Source organism: Oreochromis niloticus, linkage group LG20 (genome assembly GCF_001858045.2).
Source record: "Oreochromis niloticus isolate F11D_XX linkage group LG20, O_niloticus_UMD_NMBU, whole genome shotgun sequence".
Classification (NCBI taxonomy): Eukaryota; Metazoa; Chordata; class Actinopteri; order Cichliformes; family Cichlidae; genus Oreochromis; species Oreochromis niloticus.
Window position 1 is genome coordinate 11127048 of NC_031984.2, and position 17341 is coordinate 11144388.

General features: G+C 41.0%; 1 protein-coding gene across 1 annotated transcript in view; it reads right to left on the bottom strand.

Moving 5' to 3' along the window:
• The window catches only part of camta1a (calmodulin binding transcription activator 1a), a 281030-nt gene that overhangs the window by 23113 nt on the left and 240576 nt on the right, over positions 1–17341 (bottom strand). The window contains exons 7-11 of the mRNA XM_025901871.1: positions 12844–12997; positions 8054–8194; positions 5117–7431; positions 1389–1515; positions 799–933 (exon numbers count right to left, since the gene is read on the bottom strand). Coding sequence (XP_025757656.1) covers positions 799–933; positions 1389–1515; positions 5117–7431; positions 8054–8194; positions 12844–12997 — 2872 coding nt within the window. The remainder of the gene's footprint in view (positions 1–798; positions 934–1388; positions 1516–5116; positions 7432–8053; positions 8195–12843; positions 12998–17341) is intronic.

A 17341-nucleotide genomic window follows, 5' to 3' on the forward strand; every position in this document is an offset into this window, starting at 1 on the left:
CAATTAATACATAAACATTATGCCAATTCACAACAGTACAGAATTATCATTCATTTTAGTTCAGTTTGTATAGCAAAGGCAAACAAACAAACAATAAAATAATCCCTAATCACTCAGGAACTGTAGCTGAGCTACTAAAATATGAAATTACCATACAACTTTATTGCCAGTAAAGTTACCCTTTTCAAAACCAGGAACAGTAAGATTCTAAAGATTATGCAATAGCTGAAATAATGATTAAAAGCAGTCAATACAGAGATTTTTGGTGACATTTACCTTCAAAGATCAAAGAACCTGCATGTTATTCTCAAGTACAAGCTCTAAAAACGGTGCTAATCATACCCTGATTTGATTCCAAGGTGAATATTGATCCAGCATGATACACGTAAAAACAAAACGTTTAAGAACAACCAAAAATGTGTCACTTAAAATGCCAATATCTCTGTGAAAATACCGTATATAACAGTTATGAGTATTTGGATTTCTATTTGTGTGAAATCACAATGAATTTCCTGCACAGTTGTTTGGCTCCAGTGAGTTAAGGAAAATAAATGTGTAGGTAGTGAAGAAATTGTTAAAAGCCAAGAATGAGAAGTGATTTGAGCTGCTTGATGAACCATTAATCAAAATTGACAAAATTATTAAAGTCATAGTAGACGGTGCTCAAATAGAACAAGTAAAAATGGGGAGGGATTATGTAACAAAAACATGTTTTCTGTAAAGAAAACAGAAAGCAAAATGCGAAACGCAACAGATGCAGTCATAAACGCGCCAAAGAAAATACAAGAGGAAACGTACCATCCAGAGAAAGCCAGTCGTGCTGAGATGATGGCAGTGAAGGAAGTGCGCGGGCCTTATACTCAAACACCACTGAATTGGAGATGATCTGGTTACTGACAGCCACCTGTAGTGTCACCAGACCTGTATCATGAGCTGGAGAGGGTGAAAGGAATGAGACATCCGGGCATATAAAATACACAGAAGTGTCACGGTTATGTGACAGATTTGCTTATGAGTTCAACTTTCCATGGGTTTCTTCTCTCAGTGTAAATGAAAATAACACTTAGGGATCATGTTACAATGCAACTGTTGTCATACAGTAAATATCAAAATGAAACAGAAAACAGCAGAGGTAAACAGTGGCTCACTTAGCATTGTTGGGTTCACTACAAAATTGTAAAATGAATCTCAGTAAAATGAAAAAGTGATATTTTATTCATAAATTAGCCAAAAAGTTAAAAAAAAAACACAGACCATTTGTTTTGTTTGTTTTTGGTTCATGAGTCATATGATGATACTGCCCCTTTACCAAAGAAATATATATTACATGTATATATGTATATTGTATGTATATTATATGTATATATGTAAGCTTTCTCCTGCCTTACCTGGGCAGTAACAACGCAGCACCCCTGGCTGGATAAGAGAAGCTGGAACTGAGATCTGGTCAAACAAACAGCTGTAATTTGAGGTGGCCTCTTGCCATGGCCCAGTGATCAGCACCTTAACTCCACCCTGAAAAAACAAGACAATGGATAAACTCATAACACATTCACCAAGTCGGCATTGCTGATTGCCGAATATCATATGTATTGTTATTCTACCACCTAGAGTGGAAAGATGAGAATGACACCAAGGTGAAGCAAACACAATCCCAACACTAATCTCTGCTGCCACCATGTGGATAGCTGGCACCTCGCCCTCCCACACCAATTTTCTTAAAAATACGTATAAAAACCCCCACACTGAGTTTAAATATTTTGCTGCCCTCCAGAGGCTGAAGTAGATCATTGCTGCTGACAGAAATAACTAAAGATTAACGCACAGAATCATTGCATAATCATGACATCATGTTTTGTGCAAATAAGAAAAGTAAATATTATTGTTATTATTGTTACTGTTGTTATTGTTATTATTATTATTATTATTATTAATTTGGTTAATTCATGAAGATGGATGCAGCTATTTTTGTTTAATTTATATTTCAATTTTTTTTTTTAACTTACTTTAAAAACCTATTTTAGAAGACAATGTTAGAGGCTAATTTCATGAAAGCTGCATGAAATTAAGTGGGTATGGGTATGTGTATACCCATAATCATGCGATTATGCGATTATGGGTATACACTTACTTTTACTTACTAGTTTTCAGTACTTTCTGATATATATTTGGAATTTAAGCAATACAAATGCTCAGTCCTCAACGTTAATGCTAATCATACCACTCTGTCTTGCGTGACTGTAATTACTAGGTGATAATGGAAAGCGCTTTCCCATTACCATATTGCCTACTCAATAAAAAAACATATTACAACATATTTAATCAATCGATTATTATCAGTTATTACATTACTTTTTTTACAATCATCTAATCCTTTCTTCATTCACTTCCCTTGATTTTAGAGATGTGATGTGGCTCTATAAACCTTAATATTTCCTTCTTTAGTAAAAAACAAACAAACAAACAAGCAAAAAGCTGACATTATGTCTTAATTCTAATTATGTCAGTTTTATAACAGAAAAACACAGTTGTGGTCAAAGTTTACATATGCTCATCACGGGCATCACGGTAAGTCGAAAATAAAACCAAGAATTGTATGGACAGGTTTGAATTTATTTTGGATTTTCTCTAATCGACACAGGGTCAGTGGTAGAAATGCAGGTTTAAATATATACATAAAACTACACTAGTATTTGGTAAAATGTCTCTTGGCAAGTTGCACCCTGACCAGACACTTTTGGTAGCCGTCAAAAAGCTTCTGGCAAAATCCTGGCTGCATATTTGACTACTCTTCCTGGCAGAACTGGTAGAGTTCATTTAAATTGGCTGATTTCCCTAAAAGCACAGACCCAGCTTTTAAGCATAATGCACAAATTTTCTGAGGTCAGGGCTGTGAGAAAGCTGTGACAGAAGCTGAATGTTAGCTTGTTTTATTCATTCCAAAACCAGTTCTGATGTGTTTGGGATCATTGTCCTGTTTCAATCATGTAGCTGTTCAGTTGAGGTGAAGTTGAAGAATTTGGAAGTTGTCTTCCTTTTTGATTATTTTAATGTACCATAGCAAAACATCCCCAGACCATGATCCCTACATCATACTAAACATTTTGTATAGTGTTCTTAGGTTTGAAAGCCTCAGTTTTACCCCTCATTGTAGGGTGCATTGTCATTGCACCCTCTAAATCCACAGTCATGATAAACTTGCTTCACTTTGGACAGTCACACTGACACATGAGCCTTGTTGGTTCCTGGGTTATTCCTGAACATCCTAACAAATTTTAACTTGTACTTACGTAGAATGGTTTAAACTGAAATCTGTAGCTGTTTAGAAATAGGGCATTAAGTATGCTTAAAACCTGGGTCTGTGCAAGGAAACCAACTAATTCAAATGAACTCTACAAATTCCTCCAAGAAAATATCCAGGCAGAATTATGCTTGTTCATGGCAACCAAAAGCATCTGGTGTAAGTACTACTAACTAAGGGACATTAAGGACAAAGGACACTAAGGCACACCTTTGAAGCTTTATGCATATTTTTGACACTTTGTGTTTTAAAACTGCACCAATTCACTCAATTCTTGTTTTTTAAAGTAACTAAGGATGTATGCTGTACAGTCATTACAGCCTGTAAAAACTTCAGATAAATAATTAAAAGCTTAAAATAACCATGGAATTCATGCTCATAATTAATATACCTAAACTTTTGACCACATCTGTATCATAGTCATTATATAAATTTAGCCATTTACAGTCATGTCTGAAACAGAAATAAATCTATGTATTTATAGAGATATCTATCATTCCTTGTTTGCGGATAAGAAAAACTTTAATGTACATTTTCTGATTTTCATATTTCATTTTCATTTTCTTGTGGTAAAATCTACTACTGGGATACAAATAAGGGATAGATTAAAGATGCAAGTGAAAGCTGTTATGTGCAATTTATTTATAAAATGTATAAATAAAACAAAGTATTACATAAATTTAATATGATGAAACTGGTTGTCATATTTTCCAGGATAGTTCTTTAGTTATATTAACTCCTTTATTAATTCTGCATAGAAAATTCCATTTAGTTTCAGTCACACAGAGCTTAGCTTGTACTATATAATACTGTTTTTTATTATGGGTCACAGAAAAGGCCAGAGTATGTTTTGCAAAGTCTTTTCTAATATAATGAATGTGATTCATTATGTTTATTTTAAATTTGACAACTTCATTTTTTACTATTGTTACTGTTGTTATATTTGTCGTGTTATCATGTGTGTTGCTTTACAGGTATTCAACTTTCTGACATAAAACCTTTGGTTTGCTATGATTTCACAGTTATTGGGCTGGCACAGGTCTTGCTGTGGATAATTCAGATAATTTAGTTTGAAGTGAACATGATGAACAGGCCCCCAAAAATATACAATTTAAACAATAAATTTGTCAGTCTAATGGGTATTTATAAGGGTAGCCATTCTCAAATGAAGAGTCTGCTTAAGTTAAATAAGACGGGTCTCTGTTCACTGTCCTGTCTGAATTCCTGTGCATTTGGGCTGCTGTTCTATTCTTTTGGTTTCTTTGCCAAACATTCAAAATTATTATGTGAGCCAATCAGCTTCTGTTGCCTGTGTTTTAAATCTCAGTGCTGTTCTGCATTTTTTGTTTCCAGATTCTCATTCATGTCCCATTTGCTCCACATCTCCACCTCATTCTGGTCATTCAGAGAGCTTCTTTCAAGTCTATGTCTGCTTTATTTTCACCATCACCAGCATCTGGACTCCAGGGGTACTGTCCTACTTTCTACCATATCAGCTATGCCATGTTCCTTTATAGGAGTCAAATCACCAAATAGCTTCTTACTCAGATTCAATAAATTAAATTCATTTTTTCAAATAATCAATCCTTAGTCAATTATTAATTTACATACCTAACATTGTATTTTTTAATTTTCTATTTTTTTGTATAAAAAAACAACACATCAGACAGCACTTTAGATAAGTGGGCTACTTTAAAAAATATTAGAGCGTTCTTGTGCAGAAGTGACTATTACAAATATGACTATTATGAGTCCTTCTAATCTCTTTCAACAATCAGGCTGCTATATAAATGACCAAAAAGAAAAAAAACTCACCTCAGGGTAGGACCACTCAGGGGAGTAGTCAGTGACCATGAAAAGACGGCCTGTGGCCTGGAGCATCCCCAGAGCACCCTGGGCTACAGCTGCAGAAACCACCTCTGCTACATTCATGTAGGACAATGAGCCTGTCTCTCCTGTGCCTCCTCCTGCACTGGCCCCTCCACTTAAAGACTGGGGGCTGCAGCAGGGTTGGAGGCAGAGCTCCGAGGGGCTGTAACCAGAGCCCCTGGCTCCTCCATCTTCCTGGCCCTGCTGTGGGGGTCCACCAGCTGTGGTCTGGTTATCTGAGTTGTGAGATGTGACAAGCTGGTGAGCATATAAGGTCCCTCCAGCTGACATGGCTGTTCCACTACCATCCACTGAGATGAAGTCATTAATGAGGTCAGAAAACTGGTTTCCAAAAGAGATGTCAAAGTGATCCAGACTTATCTCCATGCCTGTCCCTCCTGCTCCTCCGTTACTGGCCGCTCCACCCAGACCCTGGTGGGTTCCTACAGCATTGTAGAGTCCCTGCACCATGCCAGTGCCTTGGAGAAGAGGCTGCAGCTGCTGTTGCTGTTGGGGGTGGTTGTTGCTATCGCTGTTATTGTTTCCATTATGAACTGCGACCCCTTCACCCGCACCTCCTGTCCCTCCTCCGCCACCATCTGAAGCCTGCTGTAGGTAGCGTTCTGTTCCTCCTCTCTCTCCATTTCCTGCCCCACATCCCTGGATGTGATCACCTGCTTTGAGTAGATTTTCAGCTCCATTCTCGGTGGCTCCAGTCTGAGCTGAATTCACACTCCCAGGTTGCTCTAGACCAACCACCTCCTCATGCTCAGTGCCCAGCCCAGGAAAGGTCCCCTGGTATTGTAGCAGCTGGAGGGAGCCAGCCTGGCCAGGCCCTTCTGTGGGTGAGCCTCCATTGCAGTTGGTTCTGTGCTGGGTCTGATGGGTCTGATGGTGGTGATGAAGGTGGCCATTACTGCCAGGTGAGTCTGTTTTTACAACTTGTAGCCCCATATAAGCTCCAGAGTCATGGGAGTTGTGCTCCATCAAATGTGTTTTCTGGCCTATGTTGGGCCTCCCCTGCTGAGTCTGGCTGGTCTGAGATGCATCCTGGAGGAAGAAGCTGGGTGAACGATTCTGATGTTGCATGTGAGGACTGGACATGGCTTGACCATAGCTCACTGTGGTAGTGCTGGACGTATAGTCTTGCTTGGCATCGATGGCACTGAAATCCATTTGCTCCAAGGTAGTGCTGGGACTCAAACCACCTCCAGATGGAAGCAGGGAGCCCGTGGCTGTCAGACTGAGGCTGCCCTGACCTGAACCAGCACCAGATGACACAGATACGCCACTGCCACAGTTCACTACTGCCCCCACCTGGTAGCCACTCTCCTTGGCCAGCTGCTGTTCAAATGATGTATCTTCCGTTTTGATGTTCTTTACGAGAGCTGAGTTGAAAGTGTAGGTGTTATCTGACATGGTGGGGGAGCGTTGTAGACTGCCATTGGTGCTAGCACCGCCACCAGAGGAAGACGAGGTGGAGGAGTTTCCCTCTGTCTTCATTGCGCTGCCTCCATAGGTCTGGCCTTGTTTGGGGTTGTTCAGGAAGCAGTCGGGATCAAAGTTCATATTAGTTTCTGGGATCTTGATGGTTCCCGAGTCCAGACTGCTGGAGAGCACCAGTTCCTCAGACACCCCAGCTGTAGACAACATGGAAAGACTGTCTCCTGCAGTGGTAGTCCCAGGTTCTCCTACACCTCCACTGGGGAAAGCAAATTTGTGACGATCAGAGGTCACAGACAGCACCAGGCCCTGTGAAGTGGCATCTGCACCCATGAGGTGAGTATTTGGACCCCCAGTAGGAGACATGCTGTAGACAGGGTCTCCAGGGACCTCAGACATAAAGACACTCTGAGACAGGCCAGACATGACAGAGGCCACATGACTCATCCCTGTCACCACAGGGCTATCAGCCATGTCCGGATCGCTGTTGAGGCCGCTGCTGATGGAGACAGGTGAGTTCTGGGTGGTGTCAGGGACCTCAACCTGGTTTGTAGATGACACCTCTGTGCTGTTCTGGTGTAGCAGGACAGGCTTGTGGACTTTGCCATTGCGTTTCTCCCTGGTGCTACCCCCTCCAGTCCCTCCCCCAGAGCTTTTTCCTCCACCATGGGCACTGTGCTCTGTCTTCCCCTCAGACACATCGTTGTTCTGTACCTCTGAGTGGGCACTGCTGTATCCCCCTGAGCGGGGGTCCACTTTTGGGGAGATAATGCGGTGTTTGGCACTGTTGCATTTGTGGTGCACACTGCTTCCTGCACCTATACGAGGGCAAACAGAGTAAAAGAGGTTGGGGATTTAGCTGTGTGAGGGAGTAAAACAGGCAAATTTATTCTATTGATTTCCAAGTACTTAAAAATTAGGCAAATCTACTATTCAATGAACTGAGGCAAAGATGGATTATTAGTTTGTTTTTGTATTTATAATTTTGTGCAACATAATCTTCTCCATGTGATAAATCCTCTCATAGGCATACAGTGATGTAAGTGTATGGGACGCTCTGCACGCCTTGTTATCTTAAAAATAACAATGGAAGTAGGGGTTACTTAGAGTAATTTGTTCTCTAAATTAGAAAACCTTCACTCTCTACATTCTTTTTCTGATTAAAAAACTCAGTGAAATAACACAGCTGAAAATATCCTATTGAGATTAGCATAAAATTTGAAAAGAGCAAGGCTATTTCAGATATGCCCCTGACACAGATATTAGGAAATTTAAAAAATAATAGGGCCGTACATTTGATTTCACTATTAAATCACCAACCCATAAAAGAACAACCTTCTCTGATTTACAACATACTAAACATTATCTTTATGTCCTCTCACTGAATTTTTGAGTTCTCTCTTTTGGAGAATAAACTCCTTCCCACCCACTAGCCCTTACCCAGGGTGCCCGTGCAGAGGCAGTTGTGAGTCCGGGGAGGTGGCTTAGTTTGGTGGCTGTCCAGAATCTGTTGCACTAGCTGCTCCACTGAGAAGCCAGAGCTGCTGTTCCCATTGCTGCAAGTCCACTTGATGCCATGAACTGCCGGGAGAGAGGAGGAGACAGAGATGTCAGCCAGCCCAACAGACCACCAGCCACGCCAACCCCCCGCCCCACCCACTGCCCTCCCTGTCTACCTGCTAGAACACCTCATGCTGGTCACCTCTCCCGAAAAAAGTTTTCACATAAAAACAGTTAGTATTTCTGGTTTTCCCTAAAGGTAAAACAATCCACCGACTCAGACAGACTAGTTTCAACAAAGAATCTAAATGGCAGTACCTTTGATTATTTGTTCAATCTCTATCATTTCTCCCCCATTAGACTGAAACAGCTCTAAATTTCCCCCCTTACCCTAAACCCCTTGTTTCCTTTCTTAGTACAGCATTGATCGGTTGCTTTCCCCTCGTATCACTTCAACATAATGTCAAGCCTTTTGTATTGGACTGCTTGTTTTTGTTGTGCCTCTTTTTTCTCCTATATGTCAGTGCCTGCTGCTACTCCATGGCGTCTCCTCTGTGAGTGCTGATGAAGGTGACAGCAAGCTCAATCTTTCCACTCGCCACCCTTACCCTGACCTATGACTCTGTTCTGACGGGAAAAGCCTCTGGGAAAGAACATCACCAATCTGCTGCTGCCGGATCGGCTGCTGCACCAAAGGAAAAAGGGAGGTTTTCTCCTGTAAGGCTCCACTCGCTTGCCTCAGTCACACCTCACTAGCACCTCCTAATACTTTTCATCGCTCCACTTGTCAAGCAGCCACCACTTCTGATGAGACAGATAGTGGTTTCAGTGGCTGTAAGGTGGTAGGAGACACCACTGAGTGCTGCAGAGCTCAGGCTCTCAACTGGGGAAAAAGGTAATATTTCAGAAGTGAGGCATATTTAGACTATCAAACAAAATCAAGCCAGCTTTAATTCAAGTTCTCTACACTCTAGTACCTCCTTTGGTTAAATATGCAAGCGAGATACATAGAGAGAATGAGGTTCAGAGCATGTATGAAAAAAGCTGAGGATTTGCTTAGTGCATGTCTGTTTGCACTTGAGATAAAAGGAGATGGAAACAGCGTAAGAGGGTGAGGGTAATGGAGATTAAAGACAGAGCTAGTTAAATTGAAGTGAAAAAAGCTGGGAAACATGATTGCATGACTGTGATAAGGATCAAACTTGAAAGCTCTACATTCCTTTGGTAGATTACAGGCTGGTCACCAGCAGATGTCAGCAGAGCTGTAGTGATCAAGCTAAGATCATACGCTCCACAGAAAACTAACCGTGGCAGGTTATAGAAACATGAATAGGATTCAGTTTGATGTATAATAAAGTCAGATTTATTCAGCCATTAATCTACAGTGGGTGAGCTAAAAAAAAAAAAAGAAGGAAAAAAAAGCAGATACCAAATGTGAGGGGCAAGTTTCATCTAACGTCATTACAATTAATGCACAAATTGTGTTTGGAGGTTAAACCACTTTAACCTCTTGACTTTGTATTATATAAATTTATAAAATGGTACTAATGAAATGACGCTAATAAAGATAACAAGGCAAAATGGTGTTGTGAATTTCCGTCCACAGCAAAGCAACATGGAAGCTTCAGGACAGACGAATGTCTGTGCTGATGATCAAACTCAGAGAGGGTGACAGAGCAAGAGTGAGAGCGTAATGCAACAACTTACATCCACCATGCAGCGCCATGCCTATTTGTCCAAACAATCTTGTTTCCCCTCTGCCCTGATCCCTCATGCCAGATTGCCACAGCCCTGTTCATCTAGACGGGTGTCACCCCTGAAGGCTCTGAGTTGTTGACGTACAGTTACCACCGTGTCTGCCTGTCTGCTCTTCTCACTGAGGGTTATATTCTAAAGCAGACATGACAGGAGCACTGCCACTAGGTTTAATCCCAGTGGAAGCAACAGCCGAGGCACCAAACAGCGACCTAGTCATATGATCATTCTGATGATTGGATCCTGTCACGAGCAGCATCATACAGCCCTAATGACAAAAGCAGGAGATGCTAGGCATTTCCCACTCGGTTGTCTCTGCACCACTGGACATTATATGGGACAGCAGAGTACAACAGTTTATATGATGGCCAGTGCTGTCTGTCTTGCCTTGGTCTGTTCTTCTCTGGCCCTGTCTGTCTAGCCTGGAGACAAGCCTTCTGTCTGTCTGAGTGTTTGTTAAAACTGCTCATGCGCTATCTGTCAGCAGGCTTGGGGCATAGCTGCAGAGTGCTGCGTGTTTATTGCATTAGACCAAAAGAGTGAATCAAGCTGGCTGCCTTGTCTATGGAACTGTAGCGTGACTGTGTAGCGATGCCCCTCTCTTACCCCCACCCTCAGCCCCCCCATCTTCTTGCTACTTCTCTTTCTCATCAAACACCGCGGGGTGTTAAGGATGACGAGGTCAGACAAGGCCATGTTTCACAGGGCTTATATTTGAACTACTGTGTGTGAGCATTCGTGCATGTGAAAGGTTTTGTGACTGAGAGCAAGAATGTGCGTGTGTGTGTTTTGTTGTGGAGAGACAGAATAAGCTCAACTGATCCATGAAATCCACATTTTTCCTTTGTTGTTTTTTTTTGTATCATTAGACATGTCAAATGGTTTGTGCAGTGAAATTTTGTGAAAAGAACAACAAAAAGGGAAGAGCAAGACAAAGGGGGGCAATTATTTTGGAAAAATTGGCACTGATCTGGAAAAAATAACGATTCGACTTAAAACTAAGAGTGTGCTGACAAAATTCAGCTTGTGAAATGGGAACCATCATCAATTTCTAAGAAAGCAAATAAGAAGAATTTCCAAACATAGAGCCAGATATAAAAACACTGAAATGTGTACTGTGGAAATTTTCCGCTTTGCATTTGATGCTCAAACCCTAAAGTTTAAATTTAGATTTTGTACATTCCTGATAAAGTGAGAAAATAAAATTGCTCAGCTGGTTACCCATGCATTTTGTCCCGATAGTTTAACTATACAACTTAAATGGCACGCATAACTTCTGCTGCGTTCTGTTATATACGAAGGGGGAGTCTTAAAACTACACACACATTTGAACCCAACATCTTGAAAAATACACAACAAAACAGAAAAATGACTATATTTTGGGAGCTAATTTATGATATAAATAAAGCATGATTCACAGAGGCCAACTTCATCACAAGTCTTGGCTTCTGCTCCCTGCGTTGAGATTAAGGTTGCTATCTCACATGACCACTAGATGGCAATGTTGCTCTATCATTGAGTTCATGTTGACATGTCTTGTGCTCCAGGAGAAAGACAGAAGGATGGAGAGGAGAAGAAAGACAGAAAGCAGAGACAGAAAGAAGGAGAGGGATTTTTTTTTGCTCTTTATGTAGCCCCTCGTGTAGCCTGGCAGCTAGAAGGCATCTCACACTCACCCTCTTTGTCCCAACAACTCCCAAAGTTAATGACTTTACGCATTACTGCAAATGGTGCTTGATTTTTACATTAAGCCACAGTTGTAATGAATACAGTAGGCTGTTGTTGCTCAGCGACTGTCCTGAGGTAAGGCTTTATGTTAAAATGACCTAAAACTAATGCTGTGATGAGGGTAACAATACAGCTTAGACCCCAGTGATGATGGCCTGGATTGCCTATTCAGTATGCAGCCAGCACGTGTGTGTGTGTGTGTGTGTGTGCTTATAAAGCTGCTGACACCTTCCTCTTTACCTAGCCACATCACCAATAATTGGCCATTGGAATATCAGTCACAGCTCTGCTGGCCCCTGCCAGACACGCCCGAATTAGAGTCTGGTTGTTAAAGGTATCTTAACAGCTCTCTGAAAGATTTTCAATGCCCCCACAAGGTCCCCTTTTGGCTATTATCATCATCAGACAAAGCCTGATTTTATTTTTTCCAAAACATTGCCTCGATCTTTGAGCAGGTCTAGAGACTCATAAAAACACATAATGCAACTCACAGAGCATTAGTAAAGCTGATTAACAACAGGGATCAATCCATTGAGGGGGGGAGAGAGACAGAAAGAGCCAGATAAGGGGTGAAGGGGGATTTCTGGTGAGTCAGACATTCTTGCTCCCACGCACTAAAATGAATCAATAACCAGCTTGCTGCCCTCCTCTGCTTTGACTGCCTTCATGGACCAGAGGGGAGATGTACTCTCTCAGTCTGGCCGGAGTGGTGCCAGAGGTCTAGGGGAAGAGCTGAACTTTGACCTCCAAGTAAGAGACGGCTCCAGGAAGAGCGCAAGCACTCATTTAAAATTGTAGGAATACTAGCCAAAGATGTTCTCTGACTGAGGTGCTGAGGGCACTTAGTGTACCAGCTATAAGATAATAGGACTGGAACATAAATACTCAGACAAAAACAGCTGCCAGTAGTCTTTCCATGCATGCACATGCATGTGTGGATACAGACTATTAAGGCCTATTTTGCTGTTACAGCCTCTGTTCATATTAAAGGCTATGAATAAAAGTTTAGAATGACAAGAGCTAATGCATGCATAGCACAAAACAGTATTACTCAAGTTCTCACACATGGACTACTGTTGTTCATTTTGAGATTAATGGACACAAAAAGCTGCCCAATGAGGCTGCTCTTCTGCACGACATGATTAAAAAGCTATTTCCTTGTTTGAAAAAAAGACATTTCTGTGGATTTTAAAAGTGTGCGTGTTTCCATCAAACAAGCTGTCCTACTTGAAAATTCCTCAACTCACACATGGGTTTGAGCTGGCCGATCAGTTCCTCCTTGGTCCACTTGGCCCACTCTTTCTTGTCTGTATTGATGGAACACAGGATAGGTCCACATGGTTTCCCACAATCCTCGATCGCTGGAACATTCAAATAGTGGACGAGCACAATATCAGGGTTCTGTGGGGAAATCAGAGCGAGCAGGATGGTTACACAAATGCAAGAAATAAAAGCTTGATTTGCAAAGATGAAGACTAGAAACAAGTCGATTTATCTGCAAATGCAGCTAGAAGATCTGTTGAAGTGAGATATTCAGTCTTTCTAAAAAAGTGAGTATTCTTTTGAAATAAGTGGTAAAAGATTCAGCTCAAGCATTGTATTGAGTCAAATAAACTCAAAACCAGCCTGTCAATTTTTCTTACACTCTTTATTTAATTCTTAATTTTAGTGAAAAATTCTCAAAACCAAAGCTACCAAACAAGATAATAATGCACATTCACAACTTCAGCAGTTTCACAAAGTGCTTCTCATTCAGTCTTCTTGTTCACACAAGCACACACACACAGTAACACAGTAATGGCAGTCGACAACTTATATATGTATATATATATATATATATATATATATCTATGAGATTTTTGAACATCAGAGGGAATCAGGCCTTGTCTTATAAGTGACAAATATTCAGCATAGTGCAGGAAAAAATTAGAGACTTTAGGGATTAATAGTACACATCATGCAGTAAACTGTAACAAGTGCTAAACAAGTCCGCGATAATCACCAGTGGTGATACAGCACCTGTCTTTGGACTTTCAAAGCAAATAGGCTCGTCCCTGTCATTTGTATTTAAACGCAGCTTCATCAGACTAATCTCACACAGACAGCATGTTAACAATTTCAAAATCAGTTTGTGTTTTGCCAACAAATAGACCCGATTATGCAATTGCACTTAAAAATAGAAATTAATAATGATAGTTGATAAGGTTCGATAGGGTAGAGTGTTAATAATGATTATTGAAATGAGTTGTTACTGCTTTGAAAAAACAAATGTGTGAATGTGTTTATGCTGATAAAACACACATATTTGTAATAATTTCACTTAACAAATCCAAAGTGGGCAGTCTTGAAACAAGTTAGCACAGCTAATACCGTTTTAACGGACATAAGAAGGCTTCAAACATCCACATACTGTGTGATGTGCATGCAACGCAACCAGCTTCTATAATTACCTTTATAGTGTACAATTTGTTAAGATAAAAAAAGACCCACATTTACATAATCTTCTGAACATTCTTACACATTTTTCTGTTCTTGCATAATATATTATTCTCAAAATAGATCAATTAGACATACAATCACAAGGCTTGGTTAGATTAGGATTTTTTTGCAGTGCATAGTGGATAATCTGTTCCATGGTTTCTTAAGGATATAATGGAGTGATAGTGACACATGCGGTACTCGTAGCTACTGTGTCTCAGATGAGAGGGCTTTTATGTGGAACAAGCCAGCTGGTTGGTGAGAAGTAAATGTTGCTGAATTAGAAACCCTGCATGGTATCCCTCACACAGACAACAAAGCCCAAGAACAGAAGAGGAAATGCACAATCCAAAACATAGCCAGGCAGCAGAACAAATCTGGGATCAGAAATCTGCAATAATCTCACTCATTATGTGACTGTATCTCTGCATCTCCAAATGTGTGATTGGATGCGTATACTAGTGCGTGTGCTCATTAATGTGTGTATTTGTATGTGCATATGTGTGTTAATTACAATGTGTGCTTGTGTAACACACGTATGGCATTTTGTCAAGTCCTCCCACATGGTGAGATGATGCCCTCAATTAACTCTGCCTGTATTTACCAAGTCAAAACTCAATAATTTTCCGCCTGCAAATTGTTACTGGGTTACCTCTGCAAATTCTCTAAATTGACAGCTTATGAATAATAGGTAGCGTTTAAAGGAATGTTGTGCAGGTGTGAATAACATCCATTCACTTCTGTAATCATGAAAAGCTTTGATTACCTAGCTCTCACAAGGAATGTTCCTATTTCAGTCTTTATCATTTCTGTTTCACTGTCAACATCTGATTGCCACTAAAACCAACAAAGACAAACAAGGTAAAATATCCCCATACTGACACATAGGAGCTACTCTGAATGCACCTGACCCATACACAGCCAAATGTGCAAACACACATATGGGTACAACCACAGGAAGAGACGCTCTCATTACATGGTCTCTGGGTATGCTTGTTAATCTTTTGTGAATGTTTGGCCTTGGAGTGTTCCTGTCATGTTGGTTGAAAGAAACAGAAGGAGATTTATTTGTCTTTTACAGAAGTAAATCACACAAAATCACACTTACATGTGTGCATGCAATTGCAGCTAAATAAGATGCAAGAATGGACAAACCGACTGAGACCTTGATCGAGAAAAATGCTGTGACAACACGTGCGTGACTGCAGTTTGAGGCTTCATCAGTACTAAGTGGCAAATAAATCAAGGTGCTGCTACTGTAGGTCTGTGCTCCCTCTCAGTGTGAACCATTAATCTGTGACTATGCCCCCCCCCATCCCCAACCACAATCTTTTCCACCACCTCCCACCGTCCCTCTGATTTTCCTTTTACATCAGGCAGGGGTGTGGTTGGAGGGACACACAGATACACAGAACCAGTTACTTCTGTGAAAACGTCCCAAACATGCGAACAACTACCATCTCTGATGTGTTTGGGCACTCACGGTTCAGCAGTACATAATGCAATCTAAGGAAGACAGATGACCTTCCCTCACCACTTGCAGCAGAAGCTGGATCTAGACATTGCTTTGTGTTATCGTACTGCTTTCCTTGTCCCCTGTCATTGGCATGGACACTAGGTGATGACTGCTGCCCTGTTTGGGTGGAGATGGCACAGGCGGTGTGCGATGCCCCCAGATGGCATCACCAGCTGTGTCAATAGCCAAGAGATGCCCTCAATCTTTACTTGGAATGAAAGCGCAGAATGTAGACAGCTTCATTCAATTACGAGCGTACATAAATGTATGTGGATCTATGGGCACAGTCGGGAGTGAATGTGCACAGAAATACAGCACATGTCTAAGTGTGCGCAAACACACAAGCGCACACGAAAACAGACTGAGCAAGGACAAACTCATTAGCATAGTGTAACAGACACACATGTACTCACAAGACACATAAGGCTTAGTTGAACACAATCATACACGTGGTTACGCACAATCTCCTCCCTCCAATGCCCACACTCCCAGCTGTTTCCTACCTTTTCACACATAACTACACAAATATGCACACACACATATAACACAATAAACACAAAGGAAGAGACCATGAGGTAGTCTTATAGCTCATCCAAATATAAGTAATCTTTATGTTCCCGTTTTACTATTAGGAATTTGCTACCTATTGTAAACCAAGAAGAGAGCCAGAGGCATATAACGTCTGGAACTTTCACTCTCTTTTTTCAGTCTTGTTTTACTTCTTTCTCTCCTCTTACTTTACAACATATTTAACAGTTCTTTCTCAACTCAGGCCTACCTCCACTCAAAGAGGAAAACAACACAATGAAAGTGTAAAGCGTCACATAAATCTATCAGGATGGTAATTTAATTTAATTTCCTGCTGGCTGCTTTCTTTTTCCACAGTGTAATATCAGTGAGTTGGTTTTCCAAGTGTAAGGGGAAAAGGCTGAGGGTGAACTTTTTGCCTGGATAGTCTTTTTCAGAGAAAATGAGATCTCATTAACTTATTGATTAATTGTGTAATGTAGTCTTTGGTTGTTTTTTTTCTCTTATTTCCCATGCAAGTCTCAAGGCAGAGCTCCAGCCTCCGCTCTGCAGCGGTGGGGAAGACTAGAAGAGACTTACAGGCACCTGTGGTGTGCATTTGCATGTGCAAACATTTTAGGCATTTTAGACAACACCACCGTGGATGAACTGGATTCACTGTAAACAACTGGAGACAGGCAACTAGAAAACAGATTCCTACATGACCCCACAGAGTCCTGATCTGAAGATCATTAAATTAGTCTGGGATTATATAAGGGAAGACAGAAAAAGTAAAACAGACTAAAAAGGGGCTGCTCGGGTCAGGTTAGGTCGGAGGGTTGATTACATAATGTGCACGCAGCACACTTTCATGCACACTCTGAATGGAAGCACGCAGAACTGGCCAGTAAAGAGACAGACGGGCAGTAAAAACTTAATGGGTTTTTTGACAGTTCTACCCATGCAGTGGCCCACTGGGATTTGTCCTTGTATGCCCAATGACCAATACCTCACTGTGTATTTGAATATTATTATATTCGTACATGAGCCTGACATTGCTTGTCAGCATCTGTGCCAATCACTCATATGTATTAATGCATGAATTTATCATGTATGCATAAAATATAACATGTGTAGCCAGTATTTTGATGATGCTGTGTTGTGTTAATGTTTACTGCGCCTCCCTAGAACAGATGGATAGATGTTGAGCTAATTACTAGAGGAGTCTTGGGGAGTCAGCCATG